The following is a 25,960-nucleotide window of genomic DNA, read 5'->3' as shown; positions in this document are numbered from 1 at the left end:
CTTGGGTGCATGGAGCTCTGCAGGCTGAGCTAGAGGGAGCTAAGGGCTGTGAGATGCCACTATTGGGGCCTGACCGGGCATCTGGGAACCAGACCAGTCAAGGAGCAGCCAAGGAGCATCTGGGGGTGAGGTGGAAGACTCACTCACATTCGGGCCATTGTCCCACATGACCCAGGGCTCTGAGTGCGGACTGTGCAAAGGCCACAGAGGGGGGCAGAGGCAGGGCGTGTCCACTGGTACTCCCCTTGGGTCTCTCAGGGGCTTGGCATCAGGCAGTTCTGGTGTAGGCCCCCAGCCAGCCACCAATTTGAGGGGCCTGTCTTTATCTCCATGTACAATCTCCTCCTGTGTAAGACATCCATCCCAAAAGGTATCGACTGCATGGGCGTGGTGTATGGCATAAACAGTGTCAGTGATGAGAGTCCCCCTCTACCTGCCACTACGGGGAGCCCCATTGCTCTGGGGTCAGAGGGTCTGGTAACAGCAGAGGTGGGTGCACCTGTCCCTACAGATCTGGATCTAAACCCAGTCATCTCCGAAAAATTCAACAGTGTTATTAGGCCCTAATAATTTGGGAAAGGCCTACTACTTGTAACTTCTCAGTTAAAGACAGACATCTCGTAGTACCATTACTACTACTGTGATTCTCATTTTCATAATCCCCATCCCTCTTAGAGGCCCCTAAAGCCCTGGCTTGCTCCCTCCTGGCTGGGACTTGTAGACGGAGCCATTCGGCGAGGGCAGAGTCCTGCATCCCCCAGCTCTGTGACCTTGACGGACCCTGCAGTTCTCAGTTGGCTCATTTGTAAAATGTGTTACCAACGAGGCTTCCCCTCTCAGTTCCGCACGGGGCTGCGTGGAGGAGAAGGAGACAGAGCGTTCCCCCGTGAAGATGCGAGTCAGGCAAACTCTGAGCCCAACCTAGAACCTGGAGTGACTATTACTATTACTTGTGTGTAGTTAATTCCAGCAGGGCAGTTCGGCTTCAGGAGCCTGGCAGCACCCCCAGCTGCCCAGCAAATGCCGGGGGACGGGCAGGTCCAAGGGGAAGTCAGGCAGGTGGACAGACTCGGGCTGGGTCCCTGGGCGCCCAGTCCAGCGGCCGCCTGGGTTTCCCGGAATGCCGCTGGAAGGTTCTGGCTCGGGCCGCTCGGGCAGCCGGGGGGCGGGGCGGGGGCGGGGCAGGGCGGGACGCGGCAAGCCCGCTGCTGCACGGAGGCCTGGGGTGATGCCCTCGCCCCGCCCCCATGGGCGGGCCCGGGCAGTCTTAACGCGCCCCCGCGCGGTGCTCGGCCTCGGCCGCCGCCAGTCGCCACCGGAGACCTCGCGCCGCTTGTGCGTCTCCGCGTCCTCACCCTCGTCCACCCCATCCTCCTGCCAGCCCGGCCGCGCCATGGAGGGCTACCACAAGCCTGACCAGCAGAAGCTGCAGGCCCTGAAGGACACGGCCAACCGCCTGCGCATCAGCTCCATCCAGGCCACCACGGCGGCCGGCTCAGGGTGAGTGCCGGGCACGGGGACCGGGAGGGCGCCGTTCCGGAGGCCGCGGTCCCCGCGGGCGCGCCGGTTCCGTGTCGCGCTGCACGGAGCCTCCTGGAGGGAGGCGGCCGGGGCGCGGTCAGGTGGCGGGGACGCGCGCCTCGCACGGCCCGGGCCGGAGACGCCTTCCGCCGCAGCGCGCGCTCTCTGCCGGGCTTCCGTCCTGGGCCGGGCCTGCGGCTCCCCGGGCGCCGGCTCCCCTGAGAGTCCGCGGCGCGGGGACCGGACTGGGGAGTCCGGTGCCGGGAGGCCCACTGTGACCGCGCTGTCGCCCAGAGCCCGGCCCTGCGCTCCACGCGCGCGGCCCTCTGTGGGCGCCGCTACCAACGTTCCGCCTTGCGGGTGGGGAAACCGAGGCTGGGGGAACAGGTGCCCAGTGCGACACACGGCGAGAGCTGCTGTTGAAATGCCGGCTGCCTGACACGAGGGCGCCTGTTTTAATACCTCATTTTGCGGGGAGCCTGGCGCCCGGCCCTCTCCCCACCTCACACGACCACTCCCCTTCGCCGCTCACGTTCCTGCCACCCGTGCTTTGGGGTCCGAGTCTGGAGCAGGGGTCTGCTGAGATGCTAGGCTTGGAGATTGGGGAAGAAGGCGGCCATGTGGGTGCGGAACCCGGCACGCGGCCTGCAGGGGAGGTCGGAGATGGGACCTGCGGCTGGAGGCGGGAGGTGTGGGAGGGGAGACTTGCAAGGCTAAGAGAACCGAGGACCGAGTCCCAGGACCGAGTCCCAGGGCCGGGCCAGCTGCCAGACGCACTTTCCCCGTGGCCGGGGCCGGAGGCCCATCCCCCAATAGCCTTTCCCGCCGGCCTTTCTGGCTCAGAAGCTTTAGAAAGGCTGCTGCTGATTCCAGGGAGCCTCCTCCGAAGGTAGCAGAGACCATGATAATTACAGGCCAGCGTGCAGCTGGAGGCGTTGGGGACAGTTGGGAGGGTCGGCCTGTGAGTTACTTCAGAGGCTGCTTCCCACTCTATAAAATGGGAACAGTAGTAGCTCCCTTGCCCTGGAGGGTTTCAAGGATTCCGGTGTCACCTTTGGGCCCTGGCATGACGACTGGGAGACTGCACTGTGCCAGGCTGATGAAGTGATTTTGAGGGTTCTCTAGGGGGTGATTTCCAGGAATCTTTCCAGCCCCTCTGTGTGCTGAAAGCAATGACAGAATTCTAGCTTCTGGCCAGTGTCTTACAGGGTATGTTTGTTATTAATGAATAAATCTGTTTGACTTTCAGGATGGGGACTCACTCACCTTTAAGACCTCCAGTTCTCAGAAGGAATTAGACCTCTCCTGGCAGGTCTCTCTCAGCCCACCCCCAATGCGGGCCTTGAATCCATTGTCTCCACTGGGTTTGTGTCGGACTTACCCGTTCTGTGTGGTGTTCCTTGCCGAGGCAGGGATTGGGCTTCCTTGCAGTGCCCCCTCCCCAGCCTGGCACACAGTAGGTCGACACAGCTGGTATTGTTTGCTGGGTGCTACTAGGTCCCCTTCCCTTGACCGTTTCAGGGGGTCACTCACCCTGAAGGGGTGCTGGGAGCTTGTCTAGCCAGGTTCTTGGGGATCCCTCTGGAGAGATGGCAATTACCCGGTTAAGTCTGTTACATGTCTGAGCATCCTGCAGGCCCACACAGGACCTGCAGACAATTCAGGGTCACTGAGCACTCAAACAGGCATTCCTAGTGTGACACAGAGCATCCTTTATGGCTAGTACTGTTTTGTGCATTTTGAGAATAACTGTTGGAAGGAGATGCTTTTACGTTTCCTGATACTGGGGTGTTAGGCAAGTCGCCCAGGCTGGTCATTGGTGGCTGGCTGTTCCGTGTTGCCCAGCGAAGGGCTGGTCTGACTAGAAGACTTCTGAGCCTGGCCAGTCAGCGCCACGCTGGACAATGGAAGTTGGAAAGGGCAAGACAAGTGCAGTGATGGAGGGTATCAGTTGGGTCAGCGTGAAAGCACTGGGAGAAATGAGATAACATTGCAAGCATCAGGAGCTCCCAAGGGGAAATTGGAAAGGGGACAGCCCAGTGCAGAAATGGCAGATGGCAGTCAGTCTGGGGACACTGGGAGAGAAATGACATCACATCACATAGAGGCTCCCAAAGAAAGGGGTGTCAGGTAGGTCTCCTGGGACTTTGTTAGGTAGTTAAAAACCTACAGGCAAAAGGTAACAGTTTGTGGTGGCTGAGAGTTACATCCAGGTTTACATTGTAATAATGCCTTTTGGAGGAACTTCTGAGCTCAGAAAGTGTCCACTTTCCAAAAGAACGAGCATGTCTAAGACTGATTCCTGTGTGTTTATCAGTGTGTAAAGGTGCAGGAGAGACTTAGAGAAAACTTCTTTTACAATAGGAAGTAGTGGTGCTACGCAACCGCTGTCACAAGAGTGGGGTTCAGGGGTGTATGCTGAGCTGTGTGTGTGCAGAGATGGCTAGGGAGGACTGGGGGGCAGGGCAGCATTCCGGTCCCTGGATGTTCGCCTTGAGGCCCTAGCCCCTCCCCACAGGGAGTGAGGCCCAGTCCTGAGGCTCAGGCCCAGTCTGGGCAGTAGCCCCAGCCAAAGTGACCCTCTCGTCAGGACGCCTCTTTTCTGGGGAGCTGACGCCCTGGGGTCTTTCCATGGTCCCCCACAGGGGCTGTGCTTACACATTTGGGGTTCAGGATTGGGGAGGTCCTGATTTCTTGGTAGCTTTCCCATTCCCGTGCCATCGCTGAACCCGTCTGTGGAGCTCCAAGGCCCTGGGCAGCGAGGACACTGGCCTCTGTGTCGGAGGAGCAGAGGGACAAAGCCCTCACAGAGAGCCCTTTGTGGAGGCAGCACTGACAATGGCAGGACTGGCTCCAGGGTCCTGTCCTTCCACGTGCTGAAGGAACCGTGGCAGGGCCCAGCTCATCCAGGTTTTACAAAAGTGAAATCTGGTGGCCTCCTCTGAAGGGGCCTGGCTGCTGAGGCTGGGGATGAAGATTTTGTAGTTCTCATCGATCAGGGCTCGGCCGTGGCATTATCCAAACAGCGCTGAGTATTGTCTGTGGACCCCTTCAGAGTTAGGCCTGACCAGGGGTGGCGGCCGTGCCTTTAAGGAGTCCCTAGGGTTCTGACCCACCGTGTTGCGAGGGCTGCCTGGGGGTGTCGTGTCTGGCCAGACCTGGCTGGTGGGCATGGGGAGACAGGAGCCTAACCCCAGCTTTGTTCTGAGCGGCTGTACCCTTGTCTCGAAGGCCCTTCCCGTCTCAGGGCAGGTTCCCCATCTTTAAAGGAGAAGTTCATGGATAGGTGATTTCCCAAGTGGATCCCTCAGGAGTGGGACTGGGGGAATGGAATGAGCAAGCCCTGGGGTCCTGCCACCTGCCGTTGTGGGCTTCACATCTTGGAGAGCCATGTGACTTTGAGGTGGCTGGAAGTCCATTCCTGCTCCCCAGCTCTGGCTTTCCAGGGATGCTTCGGCTGAGGGCTCAGAAGGGCTCCTTTGAGTCTCTGGCCCCATGAAGCCCTGTCAGGGCCTCCTCCTCCTTTGGGGCTGCTTTCCACCCCAGCCTGGTGCTGACTGAGGCAAGAGGACAGCCCACTGAGATTGCCCCAGCAGCATTTCCCAACTCGGTGTGAAAACACGAGGCTGTCCTAGAGTGACTCAGTTCTTTGCCTAAGAGACCTCTGAACTCAGCAGGGTGGGTGCTGGACCGTGTTTCCTGAAACCCAGAACCGGGAACCTGCCTAGGGTCTGCCTGAGATGTTTTCAGGGTTTTGCATCAGCTCTGACAGCATCATGGTCCCTGTCATTGCACCTTGGACTTTGCTTCTTTAGGCAGGCCTGTGGTCACTAGAGCCTGGTCCCACCAAATCCGGAACTTTCTTATTGCCACAGACCACCGCTGACGGCCCTGGATGCTAAGGGCTGGGACCTGCCCAGAGGTGGGTCCTTAGGCAGTCCCTGTGCTCTTGTCCTAAACAAAGAGGCAGAGTCTGCCCAGAGTTGGTGGGGGGAGAGGGCTGTGGGGCCAAGATGTTGGACTCCAGCAGCAGGTGGGTCTGGCTGACTAGGGCGTGCGCTGTTCGGGCTTCGTGCTCAGAAGTTGCACTTGGAGACTTAGTGAATCTCTGCGGGCTGCACAACAGGACCGGGGACTACGGACATTTGAGAACTTCCTCCTCTGGGCTCCCCATCTTTTATCCTCCTTTGAAAAACAAATCTGCAACAGCTCCATTGAGGTATAATATGCAAATCGTAACATTTACGTGTACAGTTTAGTGGCTTTTAGTAAGCTGAGTACATTTTTAAATAGATTTTATTTATTTATTTGAGAAAGAGCGCGTGAGAGAGCACGAGTGGTGGGAGGGGCAGAGGGAGTGGGAGAAGCAGGCTCCCCGCTCAGGAGGGAGCCCGACTCCATCCCAGGACCTTGGGATCATGACCTGAGCTGAAGGCAGATGCTTAACTGACTTAACTGATGGACTGCCCCGTAAATTTAGTAAAATAACAGTGATTTACAATAACTTTTAGTGAATTTGCCACATCCAGGTTTTTAGGACTTTTCATCACTCCTGAAAGGTCCCTCATGCTCATTTGCACTCGTCCCCAGCTCCCAGGCAACCGCTAATCTACTTTCTGCACATCTAATTCTTCCAGACATTTCACTTCATCCTCATACAGAATGGGATTTTTGGGGTCTGACTTTTTTTTTTTTTTTCCACTTAGCAGATTTGGAAGGTCCTGCATATGGTAACATGTGGCGGTACTTAATTATTTTTGTTCCGGAATATTCCATTGTGGGGAGATACCTCATTTTGTGTGCTTTATCAGTTTCTCTTAGCATTTTGCTCGTGTCCTTGCTCTTCTGATGGTAGAATTTGTGACCTTGGGCAAGTCACTTCCCTTCTGTGGTTCTTAGTGGTTCCATCTTCAAAATGAGGAAGAGGTTAGACTTCATCTATGATACGTTAGACACAAATACTGAACCACTGCCATTTTTTCTGTGTACTGTGCCAAGCTCTTTACACACACACCACCTCATTCGGCGAGATTCTGTTACTATCTCCAAGTTCACTGAGGTTCAGAGAGTTTACACCCCTAGGATCTCAGAGTCAAGGTACATCATTTATGCATTTGTGCACTTGGTGCCAGGTGCTGTGTTCAGGCCCGAGAGTACAACAGTGAAAAGGCTCAAAGTCCCTCCCTTTGTGGAGCTTGTGTTGCAGTAGGATAAGTAGGCAGTAAATAGGCATGTCACGTCAGGTGGTGGCAAGTGTAAGCGAGGGGAAGAAGAGGTATTGGTAGATAGTGTGGTCAGGGAGGGCTTCTCAGAGGAGGTGGCATAGGGGTAAACCCCAGAGGAAACACTGTGAGGGTCTGGAAGAAAGTCTTTCCAGGCAGGAGCCAGCAAGGGCAGTCCCGGGAGCAGGAAGAACAAGGACTGCTTCCAAGAGTCACTTCCATCCTGCATCCTGGGATTCCCTTCTGAGTAGTTTTGTTTATATACAGCTAGAAAAGGGTACAAATAATGCACATACGTTATAAATAATACACCTGGATGTGCCTACCACCCAGCTTGAGAACCAGGACATTGCAGTGCTTTAAAACTCCTGGGTGTCCCTCCTCCTCCCCCAGAAGGAGAGTCACCCTGAATTGTGCATTTTCATTCCGTTGTTTTTCCTTATCATTTTATAACATTTGTAAATCTCCATTAATTGGATGGTCTTCTCTGGTCTGCAGATCCTTCTGCAGTACGCTTTGCTCACGCGGTAGATTTGTGAGAGTAGGTCGGCGCTGTATCTGTGTGGTTCACTCATTGTCACTGTCCTGCCGAGCTTTCTGTTATCCGAGTGTGGTGTGAGTAACCTATTGTGCCGACACACACGTGGGTGCCTCCAGGTGTGGCCGCTGCAGGCAATGCAAGGACAGCCCCTGTCCTTCCTGGAGTACACCTACCACGTGGTGTGGCTGGGCCGCAGGGAATGTGCGCCTGCTGTGGCTGATTGGTTTCTTTGTAACTGTTTCTTTGTAACTGTTGAAAGATGACTGGGGTTTTCTATTTCTTCTTGAGTCAGTTTTGGGGAGTTATTTTTTTTTCCTAGACTGTTTGCTGTTTCGAAATTTCTTTGCATCTCGTTGTTAGGGGTATCATTATCTATTAGGTCTCTCCTTCCTTTTCTAGTAACTGCCCTTCTTTTTCTGGATCCTGCCTTATCAGACGTTGACTAAATTTGTATTCTTTTTTTTTAAGAGCTAACTCTTGGCTTTTATATACATATATATATATATGTATATACATATATATATATAGTATATTTGTTTCCTATTCCATGAGTTTATTATTTTAATTAACATATAATGTATTATTTGTTCTATTTATTATCTTTCTACTGCCTGAGCTCACAGCATTTTTATAAACTCTTAGTTTCTCAGGTATAGGTTTTCAGCTCTTGTGGTTTTACTTTCTTCATTGGGTACTAGGTATTCCTTCTTCACAATAGATTATTTCTCTTCGTACTTCTATACACTGAGGTTTGCCTGTAGTAGGTGCTTGGCCTCCCGGGGTTTTTCATTTGTCAGGAAGCCTTGTGACTCCTTGCGATGTGGGCCCAGCTGGAGTATGGCGGGAGAGGGGTCACTTTATGGAGGCCAGCGGCCATATGGCTTGGTAATGGAGACCAGCCCTGCCAGCGTGGTGAGGGACCTTCCCTCTGCTTCTCCTGCAGGGAAGTTGGCAAACATGTGGGGTGTGTGCTAAAGGGAAGAGGGGGGAACGCCTGGAAGAATAGGTAGGACCTTTGAGACACTTAGGCCTTGCTTGAAGCAATCAGTGCCCTCTTCGTAGACTGAACGAATTAGGACTGGAGGTGCATTGTTCAGGCCAGTGCAGGTCTTGTACAAACTTGTAGCCCCCCTCCCCACATGCATCACAAAGGGTAGGATGCAAACCTTCCCCCCAAGCCCTCCCCCCTCCCTGTCTAGCTAGTTTACCTCCACAGGTGTGTCACAACCCCACACACACCCGGCAGGGGAGCCTCTACCCACAGAGGTTCCCTCCCCACCCCAGACAAGCTGGGGTTGCAGGGGAAGCTCAAGCCCTGAAGTCCCTCTAGCAGGTTGAGCTTACAGGTAACCATCTTCAGTCGTAGGCTCATTCCTTCCCCTCCCGCCCGCCCCGTGGTCCGCAGGGCATCTCAGTCCCGGCCAGCAAAGGAGGAGTTGGAAGCACCAGGCAGTTTGGCATCTGGACTTCCAGTGGATGGATGGTGGCGGCCCGTAGTGACCAGGCTTCAAACGCATTACCTTACTGGGCTGCCCTGCATCCTGCCCATGCCTACCTAGCATCCCTGTTTACAGATGAGAGAGCTGAGCCTCAGGGAGATGAAGCCCTTGCCCTGTGCGTCTGCGCTCTGTGGGTGCTCAGACAGGCCAGCAGGGAGGCCAGGATGCAGGCTTTGGAGGGGATAACCTTGTCGGCTTGCTGCTCACGGACCTGGCAGGGAAGTGTTACTCTTCTACTTCTGGTGTCTCTTCCTGGCTGAGCTTCTCCCTCCCAGCCCATCTCTGCCCCAGCCTGGGCATGCTTCCACCACGTGCAGAAAGGGCTTGTGCCACACAGTGGATCCCTGACGCCCCCAGAGGGGTGGGGGAATGTTGCCCTGGGCTCACCGGGTGGGCGGGTCAGGGGTAGCTCCTGCACCTGCCCTGCCTGCCTTCTCCCCTGAGCAAGTTGACCCGCCATCCCCCTGTGCCCTTCCCCACCCAGCGTCTCCTCTTGGGGTCTTCACTTCTGAAACAGGATCCTCGGAGACCAGGCTGCCCTGGGAGGCTGGGGAGGCAGGAGGTCAGCCTGGCTGGTGTTGACTAGGCTGTCCTCCAGCTAAGTTCAGCACGGGGGATGAGGGGGAGAGGTCCCTGCCCTATGGAGCAAGTTTTCCTATTTATGTCTCCTCACCTCCCTCTTTCAGGCCTAGTGTCTTTCCCCCATGACCCGGAGCTCATAAAGACGGCTAAGTATAAGCTGATGGTGTGCTGGGACCCCTGTACTAAACCAGCATGGACAGTTCTGGGTTTCTCTACTAATGTGTCTGCGCTGGGAGTGACTCACCCCCTAACCCAGTATGGGGAGCTGACCAGCAGGGGAGGAGGGAGGCGCGCGTGAACCCCAGGTGCTGCATGTGCCCTTGGGTTTGGCATTAGGCATGTTTCCGTGTCAGACCTCCGAGCAGCTCCGAGGGCTGCACTGAGCTGCATGGAGCGGGCGGCTGGGAGGCCCGTGCCCTGCAGCTGATGTGTTCACAGAACTGTGGACCTGGGGGCCGTCAGGGCCAGCCGAGAATTCCAGCGTGGCCTGGCCCCTGGACTGGCGGACTTAGGAGGGTCCTGAGAGACCTCCACGAGCCTCTGCTAAGGTCTGACCCTTGCACGTTCTGTTGTTCATGCAAATTGGTATTTGCAAGGAACTGCATTTAGAACAAAAGGCTAAAAAAAAGGGGGTCGTCCCCTGACCCCACCACTCCAGGGCTAGAAGGGCAGCTTCTTGCTTTTGTGAGAACTCCCTCCGCCCTGCTCATGGGCAGAAAGGGTTGTAATTTTTTCATGATCAGAGCCTTTGTGGAAGACAAGATAATATGTGTTGCCTTTTAAATTCTGCACAAAAGCTTGGCTACTAATGGCGATGCCAGCCTTTCCGATGCCAGCTGAAAAAGGGCCAAGTAGTCCAGTGATGCCTAGGAGAGTCTGAGGCCCCAGTTTCCCGGCTGCCAGCCCTCTGTGCTGAGGCTGCTGGGAGCTTTGTGGTTCTTCCATGAGTCTCCCTCCCCTACCCCCTGCCCATGGCCTAAGACAACCAGCACCTCTTGGGGCTTGGGAAGGCAGGGTACCCCTCATGAGTGGGCAGCGTCCTGACAGGACCCCTGGCATGTAGCTCGCTGTCAGACAGAGTGGCAGTACTCCTCGGCTGCTGTGTCCTGACAGCTGCCACTAGAAGCAGTGAGGTAAGATCCGGGCTCTACTCTCTAGCCTCAGCACTGCCTTGCACTGGGTCCGTTCCGGGCCCCAGGAGGGTGTGACCCCCTACCACCCATAGTGGCATCTTTAGGACCGCTTGCAGCCCTTCCAGGAACAAGAGCATGTGGTGTTCTGATTAGCCAGGCCTGTGGCTCCTTGGCATATGCACCCCCAGGTCCCCATACCTGGGCCTGGGGAGAGCCCTGTCGCTCCGAGGCTTGGGGCCATGATGCATGCGTCTTGTCTCTCCCCCGGCCCACAGCCACCCCACGTCATGCTGCAGTGCCGCGGAGATCATGGCCGTCCTCTTTTTCCACACCATGCGCTATAAGCCCCAGGACCCCCGGAACCCTCACAACGACCGCTTTGTGCTCTCCAAGGTAGGAGCCCAGCCCACCACCCTTCCCCTGGGCCAGGTGGCACACGGGCCCTGTGCTGGCAGTGAGGGGTCTCTGAGGGGACCCATCCCCTGGTGTCCGCCGGTCCGGCCCACCCCTTGGTGCCTCACCCCGTGCCGACCCACAGCAACACTGAGGCCAAGTTAAGAAACAAACAGCTGAATTCATCGGGGACTGTGAAAATGATCTGCCGGCTGTTCTGCCCCTGTTTTATGTGAACAGGAGGAACTCCAGTCCAGGCATGGGGTACAGCGTCGAAGCTGGGCACTGCATGGCTCTCTGTGCAGGGCTGGTGCCCCCAGGCCCATGCCTGCTGGCTTGGGAGTGGCAGGGCCCCATGGCAGGCTCTGGGCTGAGGCGCCCGAGCCCACCACTCATGCATGACTATCACAGCCGCAGACCGTGCCACGGAGCCCTGAAATCCACCTGTACCCAGGCCTGGCCCTGTGGCCTCTGGGCTCCCAGGGCAGGCATGAGAGCTTAGAAGTCTGTCCAGTTCAGCTCCCATGCCAGAAAGCAGGGATTAGGGCGGCCGGCGGCCTGCTGGGGTTTTTGGCACGGGCAGGCGGCACAGCTGTGCTCCCCCTGCACCTGTCCCGGGGCCCATTCAGCCTTGGCTGGGGGAGCCTCGGGCTGTGGAGGCGCCGAAGGCCTTCACTTGCCACCTCCCCGAAAGGGCTAACAGGCTCGGCCAGGTTCTGCTCGCTCGCGGTGTGCGGGGTGGAGCAGCCCCCAAGTACTGGCGACCTGGCCGATGCCCCCTGGGCCGCTCATCTCCCCCGACCCCTGACAGGGCCACGCGGCTCCCATCCTGTATGCCGTCTGGGCGGAGGCCGGCTTCCTGCCCGAGGAGGAGCTGCTGAACCTGAGGAAGATCACCTCTGACTTGGATGGGCACCCCGTCCCGGTGAGCACCCCCCACCACAGCAGCCGGCCTCGGCGAGCACTTCCTGTTTCTCAAGGCGTGTGGGGAGGGGAGCGGGTGCCACTGAGAAACGGAGGGTGTTGAAAGTCGGGGAAGAGGGCGTTGAGGTGAAGAAGGAAGGAAGTGGGTGTCTCCAGGGCACACTCTTCACCCCAGGCTTCAGGGCAAGGCCTTTTGCGGGCCCAACCTCCCTGCGCCCCCAGGGCCACACTGGCCTCATCAGCACAGCTTGGGAGAAGAGAAAAGAGGGTCATGGCGCGGTCCATGAGGGGGTCACAGTGGGGTGCTGGGGACACCCCAGGGAAGGGCCCCAGCTTTACGCCCCCAGGTGCTGGCCCCTGTAAGTGTTTGGAGTTTATAGGCTACCGTGAAAACTCACCTCCCGTCTGGGCACCCACAAGGGCTAGGTGTTTCCTGAGTCTTGTCATGAATGGGTGTGAGGTGGGTGATGGGGGAGGCTGAGGTCGCCCAGCTGCCTGGCGGGCACGGCTGGTATGTGAACCGCACCCCCCATCGCCGTTGCTGGAGAGTGAGAGCTCACGCTCGGGTGCAGGCTGCCCGGGGCTGGGCCTTTCTGCACACCCAGCCTGTACCTGCCTCAGCGGGGCCCTGAGGCCAGGGACCTGAGAGGCTGGTTGCGGGGAGAGGGCAGTGTCTACTCTCTGCTGTAACTGTGGCCCTCTCTCCTCTAACAGAAACAAGCTTTCACCGACGTGGCCACTGGCTCCCTGGGCCAGGGCCTTGGGGCCGCTTGTGGGATGGCCTACACGGGCAAATACTTCGACAAAGCCAGGTAAGACTTCCACTCCCCAACCCTCCCTTCAGAAGCCTGCTTGGGGAGATTTGCCACTCCAGCTCGGGGCGGTTTGGAGGAGAACCCCCTGGCGGCAGGTCTCAGTCTCAGGGCTTTGTGGTGAGGCCGGGTTTGGCTGGCAGACAGGTGTCTGTAGGGGTAAGTGGGGAGGAGAGTTGGCTACGGATTCAAGGAAAGCACGCGTCAGATTTGAACCCGGGTGTGTATCTGCAGTGTAGTAAAGGTCCCCGGGCTGCTCTGAGGGGCCTGAGTAGGAGAGGCTTCCCCAGTGCCCTACAGTCCACCCACTGGCAAGAGAAGGGCCGTAGCCAGGGCGGTCGTGAGGGCGTGGTGGTGACCATGGGCCCCTAGAAGAGAGGGACTGCAGTGAGCACCTACGGTGTGCAGGGGAGGGAGATCCCGAGACCACTCTCCAGGAGTGGAGCTGAGGCTGTGAAGCCTCCCAGACCCTTTTGGGGCCAAACTCCGCTCCACCAGGAGTGATTCACCGTGAAGTGAAGAAAGACGCACAGAATGGGATGTGTGTTTAAGAGTCTTTTATTTGGCACAGAACCAGAGATGTGAGTTAATTATTCCCTACAGATGCTTGAAGTAATTCCCTGTGAAGGGGTCATTTCCTGACCCTGACATCATGGAGCAAAAGCCAGTGGAGGGAGAAGTTGAGCTGCGTTCCCAGCGGCCAGGGTTGGCGAAGGCTCAGGCTCTTGGACCGTACCTGGCAGGGAGGAGGGGACAGGCTGTCAAGGGAATTAGCCTGCTCCCGGAGCTGGGGCCCTGCTAGACTCGAGCTGGCCTCCTGTCACGTCGCTCCCATCTGCCCACCAGCGAGCGTGGGTCAAGTTGGCGTTCTTGACTTTGCCTCTGAAATAATTTTGTTTGAATTCTCGAGTGCCAACTCATGTGAAAAATATAGAAATGCATTATAAGATAGTGAACATTTTCCTATCCTCAACTACCTCCCGTGTGAATCTCACTTAACGGATCCTGTTTCCTCCGTGTTCTTGTGAGAGGAAACGTACGGATCCGTAACCTTCGTACGTGCACAGTTGTACATTCTGCTTTTCAGAAAAATAGAAAAATCTATTTTTTCTATAGAGCTGTAGAACATTAATCTATAGAACATGGTGCACATTTTCTGCCTTAACTGTCGAGAGCTGGTTTTAAGGATTGCATAAGGTTCTTTCTGTTTATGGCTATGCGGTAACCCTTTGGGCAGTCCTGATGGGGTGGGATATTCGAGGTGCTTTTCAAACACGTCTGGGACACGTGTTAGGGTCCCTTATCTTCAGGGCAGTTTGTGACCGTGGGCCTTTGGGGCCCCCCGTTCCAAATCCAGCAGGCCTCCGTGGGTCTCCTCAGGACCCTAACACACCCTCCTGACCAGAGCTTGTGGCAGTGCTCCGCCCTTGGCCCCCACGGGCCTTCCACAGCAGCAGGTGCAGGGCAGGGAAGGCAGCCAGCGTGCTTCCCTGGAATCTCTTCCCAGGTAAATCAGATTCCCTAGTCTCTCTGGCCTGGGCACCGTTGGGCTGCTCACTTTGGGAGCTGCTGTGCCAGGCGCACGACCTGCAGTATCTCCGGGCCCCCAGTGCAGCCTGCAGAGGGGAGGGCAGAACAGCTGGGGGACAGGACACCGCTTCAGCAAGGAACGGAGAGGGCAGGGGAGGGGGAGGCTGGCCTGCGAGAGACCACAGAAGGGAAAGCAGGAGGCACCAGAGGGAGGTGCAGGAGTCCTCCCTGACCTCGGGCCCACACAAGTGCTGAGTCATGCTGACAGTGTGGCCCTGCCCTCCCGCCTCTTCCCCAGCTTCCCCTGCCGTGGGCCTGGAAGCCCAGAGGCCCTGAAGCTGAGCTCATTCAGCTCCAGCCAGCTCCAGGCCCAGCGCTGCTCCAGCTGTGTGCCTTCCTGGATGGCCCAGAGTGGACCTCGAGGGCTGGGCGCTCAGACCGGTGTTTGAATCCCCGCTGGCCTCCTCCCCAGCTGTGTGACCCTTAGACAAGCCCCTTGACCTTTGAGCCCGTTGTCTTATCTGTGTGGTTTGAGACTGACAACTGTCCTTCACCTCAAGGACAGGGCTGCTCAACATGGAGAGCCCCTTGGGTGCCATACGCTGGCCTAGAGGTGATGGGGTTCAGAGCTGGCTCTGTTCACTGGGTAACGTGCCCCAAGTTTAGTGCTTTTTTACCAGGTCACACTGCGTTTGAAGCCATTGGGGTTGCCTTGTTGACCCAGGACAAGGCCCCCAGGGTGGAGACAGGGCTGGGCATGAATCTTAGGGTGAGAACCAGCCTTGGAATCTTGGGGAGGGCCCGTCCTATGAGGCACCGTCCCCATCCTGATCGTGGTCCTCGGGGAGGACCCTTCTCCCCTGTTTGTGTTCGTGACCCTTCTGCCTGACAGCTTACCCTGGGATGCTCCTGGCGGTGCGTCTTGGCCTCCCCAGCCCTCTCCTGGGATCGAGTCCCCAATACTCTTAGTTCCTGTACAGGTGGAGAGAAGCAGACCCACCCACGCAGGTGCTTCAAGCCCTGTCCCCCCAGTGAGAATAGTAACACTGGCCCCCTACCCTGCTGCCAAGTCTTATTCATTCTACTTGTGCCCTAATCACCCCTGTTCTCTGGATCTTAGGTAGCAGAGCCCTGCCTGTGGACGCAGGGTGGGCAGCTGGGATGTGACTGACCGCACTGTTACATGTCCCACGCGGCTGTTGCTCCCTTCCCCAGGGGACAGGCTCTCCGGGAGGGACGGGCTGGGAGCACAGTGCCTGCCCCAGATGAGACGGGCTAACCTCTGACCCACCACCTTTGCACAGCTACCGCGTCTACTGCATGCTAGGCGATGGGGAGCTGTCCGAGGGCTCCGTGTGGGAGGCCATGGCCTTTGCCAGCATCTACAAGCTGGACAACCTGATTGCCATTCTTGACATCAACCGCCTGGGCCAGAGCGACCCCACCCCCCTGCAGCACCAGGTGGACGTCTACCAGAAGCGTTGCGAGGCCTTCGGGTGAGTACGGGGCTGTGGCCTGCGTGGCCTCACCACCCCGGAGCCGTCCGAGCTGGGAGCTTTTCAGGTCCAAGGGCTGAGTCAGCCAGAGGCCAGGCCCCCTTGAAAGGAGGTGTCTGTTCTTCAACGTCTGGCTCACAGTTTCAGACTTAAGAGTGGCAACCCAGGCCACCGGCCTGGAGCTGTGGCCTGAGGCCCAGTGTGAGGAAGTCCCTTTACTGGTGATGCTGGGAGGTGGGGATAGTGCTCAGAGCACTCACGTCTCACGACTGCACACGTCCTCTCTCAGTCCTTGGCTGGAGTGGGACAAGGGGCCCAGCGTGGGACTGAGGGATGTGGCTCTTGAGGGCTTGGAGCATCCGTCCGGGGGCCGCGTCCTAAGCCAGCCCAAGGGGTAGAACAGGGCCCGTCTCTGAGTAAAGCGGGCCAAGGGGTGTGCGTGGTTGAGAATTGGGAGTCCGGTGTTGCAGAGCAGGTCGTCGGGGTGGGTGTTAGCTGGAGCAGCCCTCCCCTCAGTGACCCTCTCCTGCTCCGAGTAAAAGCCAAGCTGCAGTCGGGGCTCCAGGGGACCCGTGCCCCTACGCTTAGCCTCCGCAGAGGCATCTGGAAGACCCTGGGCCCAGGCCTCCAGGGCTGCCCTTTGTAGAGGAGTCTGCACAGAGAAGGTCAAGGCTGGGCTGCTGTCTCTGGTTAAGCAATACCCAGGGTTTATTATCTCTGATGACTGACCTGATAAAGTGAGGAGAGGAAATACTCTCTCCGACTGAGGAGGAAACGGGCCACCAGGTGTCACAAGAGCCTCCTCAGGCCACACAGGCTGGGGACTTGGAGCATAACCCTGGGTCTGGAACCCATGTCCTGAAGTCCTGGCTGCATCACCAACTTGCCTTGTGACCTGGGGCAGGTTATTGCGTCCTCAGTGTTCATGTCCATTTACATGTCTGTGAAATGGGTGCAACCACAGTCCCCAGCCCCAGAGCTGCGGCTTCAGGGGGTCATGTGCGTGGTGCCCACCCGGGGCCTGCACAGAGCTGGCACTCAGGACACGCCAGCTGCTGCCTTATTACTCTTAACGTGACCGAGTCCCAGAAGGGACAGCGGTAAAGGGAAAGTTTGCCCAGCCCCGGCTCCTTCCCTCACATGTTTGGCAGCCTGGCTGGTTTTTCTTTTTGAAGATTTTATTTATTTGTTTGAGAGAGAGAACATGAGCAGGGGGAGGGGCAGAGGGGGAAGCAGGCTCCCCACTGAGCAGGGAGCCTGATGCGGGGTTCGATCCCAGGACCCGGATCATAACCTGAGCCAAAGGCAGAGACTTCACAAACTGAGCCACCCAGGTGCCCCTGGCCCATTTGATAAATGTTTCCAGCACTTCACATCCAGCATCTGTGGAATAACCCATTGTGTTCCCTAAAGAAAAGTTGAGCCAAAATGTTCTTGAAGAATCTAACAGCAGACAGATTCCAGAGCCAGGGTGGTGTCCCCAACGCAGCTTTCAGGAAACTAGTAGATTTCAGGAAACAGGTCAGGAGTGAAAGAGAAAATAAATGAACCAAGCTTTGAGTTACTTAGGAAAGAGAAAGAAAATCTGTTCCAGGCAAACAGGATGTAAAATAATGTGAAAAGGGTAAAGAAAAGAGAAAATAAAATCAAAATTGGAAAGGTTTTTTAGGGTTTTTTGGGGTGGTTTTTTTTTTTTTAATCATTTAAAAATGATTAAAAACATGGTGGGGAGGGGGAGAGGGAGAAGCAGACTCCCTGCTGAGCAGAGAGTCCGATGTGGGGCTCGATCCCAGGACTCCAGGATCACGACTTGAGCTAAAGGCAGACACCAACCGACTGAGCCCCGCAGGCGCCCCTTTAGTGTTTCTCAGATTGCAGCCATGTGGCAGAGCGAGGCTGCCCTTCCCAGGGTCCCAGCACCCGCCGCTCACTCTTGGCTGTCTGTCCGCAGCTGGCACACCGTCATCGTGGATGGACACAGTGTGGAGGAGCTGTGCAAGGCCTTTGGCCAGGCCAAGCACCAGCCCACGGCCATCATTGCCAAGACCTTCAAAGGCCGGGGGATCCCAGGTACGTCCACACACTCTTCCGCCCCACCCCTACCACTGTACCCTGTGGCCAACCGAGGTGGTGGGGTTTCCACCAGTGTGAGGCACATCTCTGAAATCCTGTGTCTGGGGAAGTGCTAGTCCTTTGATGCCTTACACCAGGTGCACGGGGCTGGGTAGGGGCGGGTAGGGGCAGGTAGGGGATGCAGTGCTCCATGAGGTAAGTCAGCCATCCACATGGTTGAGCCTGAATTGGAGCTGTGCGGGAGGAGAGGAGGGTCTTTGGGAGGTCCTGCTGGTAAGGAGAAGGGACAGTGGTGTGACACAGCCCCCCACACCCTCCCTGGGTGTCATCTTCACCGCCTCCTTGGCCGCTCTAGCTGTCTGCCCTGAGCAGAAGGGCTGACGCCAAGTTGGGAGAACCCGGGAAATCTGGGTCCTCCCCCAGGAGGTAAGCGGGGTCTCCTGCGTATAGGGGTGAAGTGCTTCCAGGGTCCTGTATGGGCAGAGCCTAGAAGGGTCTAGAAGGTGGCTCCTGGCTGGCCCGGAGAGCAGTGCAAGTGTAAGCAGCTCCCCAGCACACAGGCCCCTTGGATTCCGAACCCCTCGGGCTGGGGCAGCCCTCGCCCCTGTTAGACATGGGAAAGCGGGACTGAAGGGGTCGGGCACTTGCCCAGGTCCATGGGGCCTCACTGCAGACCCGGGCCAGCTTCTGCACCACATGCCCCACTGGCCCATGCAGCAAATGAGGACAAGCACTGTCCTGTGGAGAAGGGAGACGGCTCTGGGGCCTTCGGGGAGGGGGTGGACCTCGAGGAGAGGACTCGGGGGTATCCTCATACCCTGGCGCTGCCGCCTGGCACGGGTGCCTTGGTGTTAGCGCCAGGTGGGATCTGGAAATCTCAAAGCTTCTGGGGGCTCTTGGGGGCCTATCGGGGGGGCTGGGTGCTGAGTGGGAGAGCCCAGAGAGCGTGGGCTGAGGTGACCTCAGAGGAGGGGGCTCTTCAGCCTCACTGGTCCCCACACAGCAAGGCAGCATGGTGCAGGACGCTCCTGGGTGCCCTTCTGCTGCAGCCCTGTGTGCTGGGGGACAGCCGGCTAGAGCTCACCCTGCTCTGGGTTTCGGCTTCCATTCTCCTGGCCAGGCTCGCTCCTGACTGCCCTGTTCAACAGACCGAACGGTATTTCTGCAGCGGGGGCCTCCCTGCAGTGGGGGAGGTGGTATGGAGACCCCCGCACTTGGCTGTGAGACAAGCTCCAGGAGACCTGGCTGCTGGTCCGTGGGGGCTGGGCATGCGAACTCCTGTTCACCCAACCCCAGTCCCCCAACACGGGGCTGTGCTTCACAGCGTTGCGGCCCTGTCTGCGGCCCCTGGCCTGCCCTCTGCTGTTGGAGGGTCAGCTTCCTGGTCCTCGGGAGCTCTGGTCTTACCGGGCCCGCCGCCCTGCTGTGTCATACCCACAGGGATAGAGGACAAGGACGCTTGGCATGGGAAGCCCCTCCCCAAAAACATGGCTGATCAGGTTGTCCAGGAAATTTACAACCAGATCCAGAGCAAAAAGAAGATCCTCGTGACCCCCCCTCAAGAGGACGCCCCGTCAGTGAGCATCGCCAACATCCGCATGCCCAGCCCACCCAACTACAAAGTTGGGGACAAGGTACGGAGTTGGGCCCTGCTTTTCTGGTCTAGCTGGAGTGGCCGTGATTCTCGGGTTCCCTGAGGCTGGGACTAAGATGTGTCTTCCCTGGGGCCTGGGGGGCTGGGAAAGGGAGAGACGAGAGATTAGTTCAGGGCGAGGAGGAATCCTAAGTGTTGATCCTGCCATCTCCTCCGTGAGAACAGCCAACTGTGTGACTGTTTTCCTACAGAGGCTCAGAGAGGGCAAGAGGGTGGCCCACAGTCACACAGCAAGCTCCCAGCGGCACTGAGATCAAAGTCCCTGGCACCTGAGTCCCCTTATCTCTGGGTCTTCAGCCTGAGTCCCTAGGTCCAAACTCAGGACACCGCTGTGTCCAGCCTAGCAGAGCCGAGGCAGGCCTGTCCTGCTCCAGGGCACTCCCCCATGTGATCCCACAGCAGGCTTGCCCTGGTCCTCTGTCTGTTCCTGTGCAGGGTGGGGTCCGTTCACAGACCTCTGTCACAGGGGTGGTAGAACATCCCCAGCTCTGATGGCTCACTGTTGGGCTGGGAATAAGGGCCTGTAGGGACTTTGGAGACCGTCAGTGTACGAGTTCCCACTGGCAGCCTTGCAGAAGATAAATTTCCACCAGACTGTGTGGTGTTAGACTTCCCTTTTCTACCCTCATTTTTATCCTCTTCCTCCCCGAATGCTGTGACCTCCGGAGGCTGAACCAGGCTTCCAGCCACATGCCTACCCCAGTGCTCAGGGCCCCCCCCGCACACTCTTCTCCCCACAGATAGCCACCCGCAAGGCCTATGGACAGGCCCTGGCCAAGCTGGGCCGTGCTCACAACCGCATCATCGCCCTGGATGGGGACACCAAAAATTCCACCTTCTCGGATCTCTTCAGAAAGGAGCACCCGGACCGCTTCATTGAGTGCTACATTGCGGAGCAGAACATGGTGGGTGCCTGCCGGGTGTGGGCAGGTGGGCCCCAGGCCAGCGACAGCCTGGGGCTGAGGTCTGCTGGGTGTGGAGCAAGGCTGAAGTCCTCCTGCTCCCCTGGGCAGCTATGTTGGCCATGCCAGGCGCCTGCTGGAGGCCAGCCCAGGGACACCCCAGGAACAGCAGGGACCTGGCCCTGACCTCAAGCAACTGCAGCGGCAAGGGAGAGGAATGTGCGTGTGCTGCTCGGGTGCACACGTACCGGCTGAGTGGACGGACAGCAGAGCTAGGTGGGCCGCAGGTGCACACCGGAAATGCTGTCTGTAGGCCACGTGTGGCGCTCGCTGGGCTGTCTCGGGGTAAAGGGCCTTCCAGGTGGTAGGGCAGCCATAGTCACAAGGCTGGAATGTGCTGGGTCCAGCAGCCATGGTCCTCTCCCCCGAGGACACCAGCCTGGCCTGCAGGCCTGTAGCACTTAGAGCTTCCTTGCTCAGAAGGCCACCAGGCTCTACCATATGCAGAGTTCTTTCTCCACTTGAACTTGTCTCTCTGAGGCTTCTAGTCTTGGCAGCTGGAGGGTCTGGACTAAACTGGCACAGTGTGTGGGCTGGGGAGGTCACGTCCGTGGCAGGTTCCAGAGCTGTGGAGGTGGCACCCGACTTGGAGCCACTACCTACCCTCCACGCTTCCACGCCGGGATTTGGGTCTGGAGCTGCCTCGGGCCTAGAAGTGTGTAGGGAGGACTGGTCTCTGCAGAGGGCCGGGGGTTGGTGAGGATGCTGGGGGCGGGGTTCGCAGAAGCCTGGGAAGGAGGGAACATCCATGTCCGAGCTTCCTAGCCTACTCTGTGGAAAGGCCTTCCTTGTTTGCTAGGGAAAAAAGAAACAGTCTCCAGGAACAGAACTTTAAAGAGAATTTCTGAAGTGGTCATTTCAAGTCCGAGGAGTTTGCGGACAGACAGACTGAGGAAGCCCTGGGTCCCCCGGAATCTCCCGCCTGGGAAGAGGAGAATTCGGTCACAAGGGTGACCGATGCCCCCAGCCCCGGAGAGGGGCGTGAGACTCTGGGCTCCTCGGCCACCCTCTCCCTTCTCATCGGGGCTGACGCCGCCGCCATTGCCCCGCAGGTCAGCGTCGCCGTGGGCTGTGCCACCCGCAACAGGACGGTGCCCTTCTGCAGCGCCTTTGGGGCCTTCTTCACGCGGGCCTTTGATCAGATCCGCATGGCAGCCATCTCGGAGAGCAACATCAACTTCTGCGGCTCCCACTGCGGCGTGTCCATCGGTAAGTCGCGCGGGGCCAGGAGGCTTGCCGCTGCCACTGCCCTGGACGTCGGGACCAGGAGGTGTGGCGGCGGCGGGGGGTGGGGGGTAGGATTCCATTCCGTGGCTGGGGGATTCACTCGTGTCCTCTCCCACACCCCAGGGGAAGACGGACCCTCTCAGATGGCTCTGGAAGATCTGGCCATGTTTCGGTCCATTCCCACCGCAACGGTCTTCTACCCCAGTGATGCGGTGTCTACAGAGAAGGCGGTGGAACTGGCAGCCAACACCAAGGTGGGGCATGTGGCCGTTTGTGGCGTGGGGGCGGGGGTCAGCAGGCCGGCACAGCGCTGGCTGTTCAGGCCCCCCAGCTCCCGGGGGGACTGTCTCCTGATCTTGCCGCTGCCTCCTGGGGCTTGTAGAGGTTAGACCAGGAAACACAGGATACACACCACCCTTTCTGCCCCGTGGCAGACAGTGCTGACCGATCACTGTGCTCTGTGTCCATGAGAATCCCAGCATCCCAGGTCTCTCTGGCTGTTGGTACCTGTCTCCGCCCCGAGTCGGGCTTTCCAGGACAGAAAGAGTGAGCTGAGTGACACGGTCCTGACCGAGGGCCACAGAGCCGTAGACCAGAGTCCCCTGTGGGTCCCCTTGCTCTGCCAGACACACCTGCAGGGAACAGCCCCACTTAGAGACTAGCCGACTGGAAAGGGAAGCCGCTTTCTCTGTGGGGCTTGGGGCTGCATAGCCACGGGGCTGCTCTACTCGGGGAGTGTCTGGAGAGGTGCACGTTCCAGAGGACAAGACTCTCCCTTTCCCTGCTGGAGGGGGGTGGGAGCCAGCATGGGGACAGCGGGGTGGAAGTGGGCAGGTGAGAAGCGGTGGCTTTTCTAGAAATCTTCCCTCCAAGGCTGCCTGAGCATACCACGTTTCATCATTCTTTGTCATTGTGTTTTGTTCTAGGGCATCTGCTTCATCCGGACCAGCCGCCCTGAAAACACCATTATCTATAACAACAACGAGGACTTCCAAATCCAACAAGCCAAGGTCAGTGCCACTCACGGCCCGGTGAGACCCCAAAGCAAGCCCAGAGCCAGGGCCCGCCCCCGGCCACTGGTCGCTGAGCCTCACTGGCCCCGGTGTCCTCCCCAGGTGGTCCTGAAGAGCAAGGACGACCAGGTGACTGTGATTGGGGCTGGAGTGACCCTGCACGAGGCCTTGGCTGCTGCTGACCTGCTGAAGAAAGGTGAGGAGGGCCCCCTCCGGTCTTAGATCAGGCACCAGTGGCGTCCACAGTCTTGGGGGTGAGAAGGGACTTCATCTGATTCAATGGTGGTAGTGACAAAAGCCACCATTTATCAACACAGGGCTTGAACTCACGACTCTGAGATCAAGAGTTGCACACTTAACCGACTAAGCCCCTCAGGCGCCCCATAGAAGCCCCACTTTGAGGACTTAGGACTGTGTGGCCAGCAGGATGCTGAGTTCCGGGACCACAGTGTCTGGAGGCCCTGCCCCTACCCCGTGGCCCTGGAGCTGAGGTGCCCCAGCTCAGTGGTCCGATAACTAGGCCCGAATCGCCGCTTAGTGGGGTACTACACCTGAGTTACTCCACATCTCCATGCCTTAGTATCCCCATCCGTAAAGCGGAGAGACCATCACCTTTCCGGTGGGGCTGTCCTGAGGATTTAATCCGTGTGACCTAGAGTTATCATCACTATTATTATCACCAGGGCAGGCTCGCAGATGTTAGCTTCTGACCCAGTAGGAAAGGTAGGAGCCCCGGGGAATCACAGCAGAGGCCGTGGTGTGGCCGTGTGGAGCAGGACGGAGAAGACAGAACGGGCGTCCTCAGGAGAATGACCTCAGATATGAGAAGGAAGTGATAAGCAGAGGCCCGGGCAGAGGGAACAGCGTGTCCAGAGCTCCAGTGAGCTGGAGGGAAGCCAGGGGAGGCCCAGCCCTGTCAGAGATGGCGATCCCGGGGGAGGGCTTCAAGAGGCATGGCAGAGTTTGGCTCGTCCTACTGAGGCCGTTCTGTGGGGTCCTCGCCTGGCCTGGCCCCTGTGCCTGCAGATCCCCCTCCCGTCCCCCGGTGAGCCCTGGCCCTGTCTCACAGCAGACGCTGGGAACTGTCCTCCAGCTTCCCCTGTATCTTCAAAGGCATCTGGGAAGATGAGGCAAAGCTGTGTGGGCCCCTGCCGGCCACACAGTGTTCTTTTTTTTTTTTTTAAAGAATTTTTATTTATGTATTTGACAGACAGAGATCACAAGTAGGCAGAGAGGCAGGCAGAGAGAGGAAGGGAAGCAGGCTCCCCGCTGAGGAGAGAGCCCGACGCGGGGCTCGATCCCAGGACCCCGAGATCATGACCTGAGCCGAAGGCAGCGGCCCAACCCACTGAGCCACCCAGGCGCCCCCACACAGTGTTCTTTGATGGTCCAAAGGCTTACATTCTCTGGCTCAGGATTTGAGAGGAGACAGATGGGCATTTCTCTTCCCTGAGACCAGATGCTCTGAATTCAGGGTCCAGGATGCCAGAGGACGTGGGCATCATAGATAAGCAGAGGGAGGGAGCAAGCCACTGGGTGTTGGCAGGCACTACCCAGATGAGGGGAGCAGAGGGACAGCCAGTCTCCCAATGATAGGGATAGGCCCAGGTTTTTAACTGTGGGACAACTCTTAGGACACCCCCCCGACCTCACCCATGCAAGGACACACCCACAGCACCCAGCGCCTTGCCCTCAGCCTTGCCCCTGTGTTCTCTCCCTTCACAGAGAAGATCAATATTCGCGTCTTAGACCCCTTCACCATCAAGCCTCTGGACAGGAATCTCATTCTCGAAAGCGCACGTGCTACCAAGGGCAGGATCCTCACTGTGGAGGACCATTACTACGAAGGTAACAGCCCTGGGCCGGAGAGCCAGGGGCACGCGGATCAGGGAAGGGCTGGACGCCTCTCCTTCATCCTGCGCCAGGATGGCAGCCTGGGCCCAGGAAGCCCAGAGCCATCCCTTGGAGCAGCTGGGACTTGGCCTCCTGTTGGCCCCAGGCTTGGCCAGGGACCCAGCAAACTTGGCTGCTGATGTGGCTTCTTTGAGCTGCTGCTGCTCAGGGAGCCCAGGAGGATCTTGACCTTGAGGCCAAGAGGAGAAAAGGTGGCTTGTGTCCCTGACCCAGTTGTGCAGAATTTCTGTCTTTAATGGGTCTTTTGCAAAGCAGCCCCCCACAAGCACACACCAGCCCTCCTCCAGGGCAGGCTCCAGGGCAGGAGAGGTGGGCTTAGCCTCTGAGGTCAGGTACAGATGCTCACTCAGCTAGGACAGCTGCCCAGGGCATGGTGTTAAAAATGACTCAGAGGCCACCTTGGGCTTAGGAAAACACAGAAGGATCATGATTGATTGATGATGTCTGCTCTGGCTCCAGGCATGGGGGAGGGCGGTGTCTGTGCTATCTTGTCATCCCTGGGGCAAGGGAAGAAACTGGGGTTGGCCGGGCCCAGGAGGATGCGCACACGCTGCTCAGCCTGAGGCCGCATCCCCTGACTGCTCTCCTTTCCTCTCGCAGGCGGCCTAGGTGAGGCCGTGTGCTCTGCCTTGGTGGGCGAGCCTGGCATCACCGTCACCCGCCTGGCCGTGGGCGAGGTGCCAAGAAGCGGGAAGCCGGCGGAGCTGCTGAAGATGTTTGGCATCGACAGGGACGCCATCACACAGGCTGTGAGGGACCTTGTCGCCAAGGCCTAGGGAGAGGAGGGGGTCGAGGTTAGAGGCTCTACACATTCCTGAAATTGTGGCAAAGGTGCTCAGAGATATATGGAGAGGAGTGATAAAATATATGTTTTGAGACAAATGACCTGGCCTGGTCATGTTTATTTGACGAGAACCGAGCTCCTGCTGGTAGGGGCAGTGGTGAGATGCCAGAGTTTCATGCGGTCCCCTCCCCCGGGCCCCCCCGTTGGCCCACAGCCACCAGAGAAGCACTGCCACGTGACCACAGCCTGTTTCCCGGCGCAGAGGCTGAAGCCCGCTCTGGCCTCCTGCCCCTCAAGGCCGCACAGCCCAATGAGCAGAGGTTCCCCCCCGACCCCCGCCACCCTTGGCAGGGAAGGCCAGCTCCTCCCCACATGGCCGCCACACCAGTAACCTCAGAGAAGCAGAGAGAAACAGCAGTGCCCATCCTGGGGAAGGGGGCCCTCAGGTTGGCGTCAGAGCCACTCAGGGCAAGGGAAAGCGGGAAGCCTGGCTCCCACCTGGCCCCACAAATCAGAAGTCTCAATCCCTCGACCCCTGCAGAACTCCCTCCCCCCCGATTCGTTAAAATGCGGCCTCCCAGGCCTTGCCTCTGGTGCCTGGGATTCCCTCTGATGGCTGGCCCAGGAGCACATCAGCACACCTGGAGCGGCACAGATGGCCCTGACCCCACCGCTGAGTC

At 58.1% G+C, this 25,960-nt stretch overlaps 1 protein-coding gene across 2 annotated transcripts; it reads left to right on the top strand.

The window, feature by feature from the left end:
• The first annotated feature begins 1,276 nt into the window (after positions 1 to 1,276).
• Positions 1,277 to 25,381, top strand: TKT (transketolase). Of its 2 annotated transcripts, none has more exons than XM_032322213.1 (14): positions 1,277 to 1,500; positions 10,774 to 10,891; positions 11,703 to 11,816; positions 12,530 to 12,627; positions 15,462 to 15,653; positions 17,605 to 17,723; positions 19,167 to 19,360; positions 20,121 to 20,285; positions 21,395 to 21,551; positions 21,693 to 21,823; positions 22,496 to 22,579; positions 22,685 to 22,778; positions 24,308 to 24,430; positions 25,097 to 25,381. In XM_032322213.1, the coding sequence occupies exons 1-14, from the start codon at positions 1,394 to 1,396 to the stop codon at positions 25,270 to 25,272; spliced, it is 1,872 nt and encodes a 623-aa protein (XP_032178104.1). In that variant the 5' UTR covers positions 1,277 to 1,393; the 3' UTR covers positions 25,273 to 25,381. The 2 variants fall into 2 exon arrangements, with proteins under 2 accessions (XP_032178104.1, XP_032178111.1); XM_032322220.1 differs by lacking the exon at positions 1,277 to 1,500 and adding an exon at positions 9,774 to 9,913.
• The last annotated feature ends 579 nt before the right edge of the window (positions 25,382 to 25,960 follow it).

Source organism: Mustela erminea, chromosome 1, assembly GCF_009829155.1.
Source record: "Mustela erminea isolate mMusErm1 chromosome 1, mMusErm1.Pri, whole genome shotgun sequence".
Classification (NCBI taxonomy): Eukaryota; Metazoa; Chordata; class Mammalia; order Carnivora; family Mustelidae; genus Mustela; species Mustela erminea.
The sequence above is the reverse complement of the archived record's forward strand: the minus strand, read 5'-3'. Positions and strand labels throughout refer to the sequence as shown.

Coding starts and splice junctions, on each gene's coding strand:
- TKT (XM_032322220.1), top strand. CDS start 9,792: ATGTGTTCACAGAACTGTGGACCTGGGGGCCGTCAGGGCCAGCCGAGA. Junction 15,654..17,604: donor AAGCGTTGCGAGGCCTTCGG/GTGAGTACGGGG, acceptor GTCTGTCCGCAG/CTGGCACACCGTCATCGTGG. Junction 22,779..24,307: donor TGCTGACCTGCTGAAGAAAG/GTGAGGAGGGCC, acceptor CTCCCTTCACAG/AGAAGATCAATATTCGCGTC.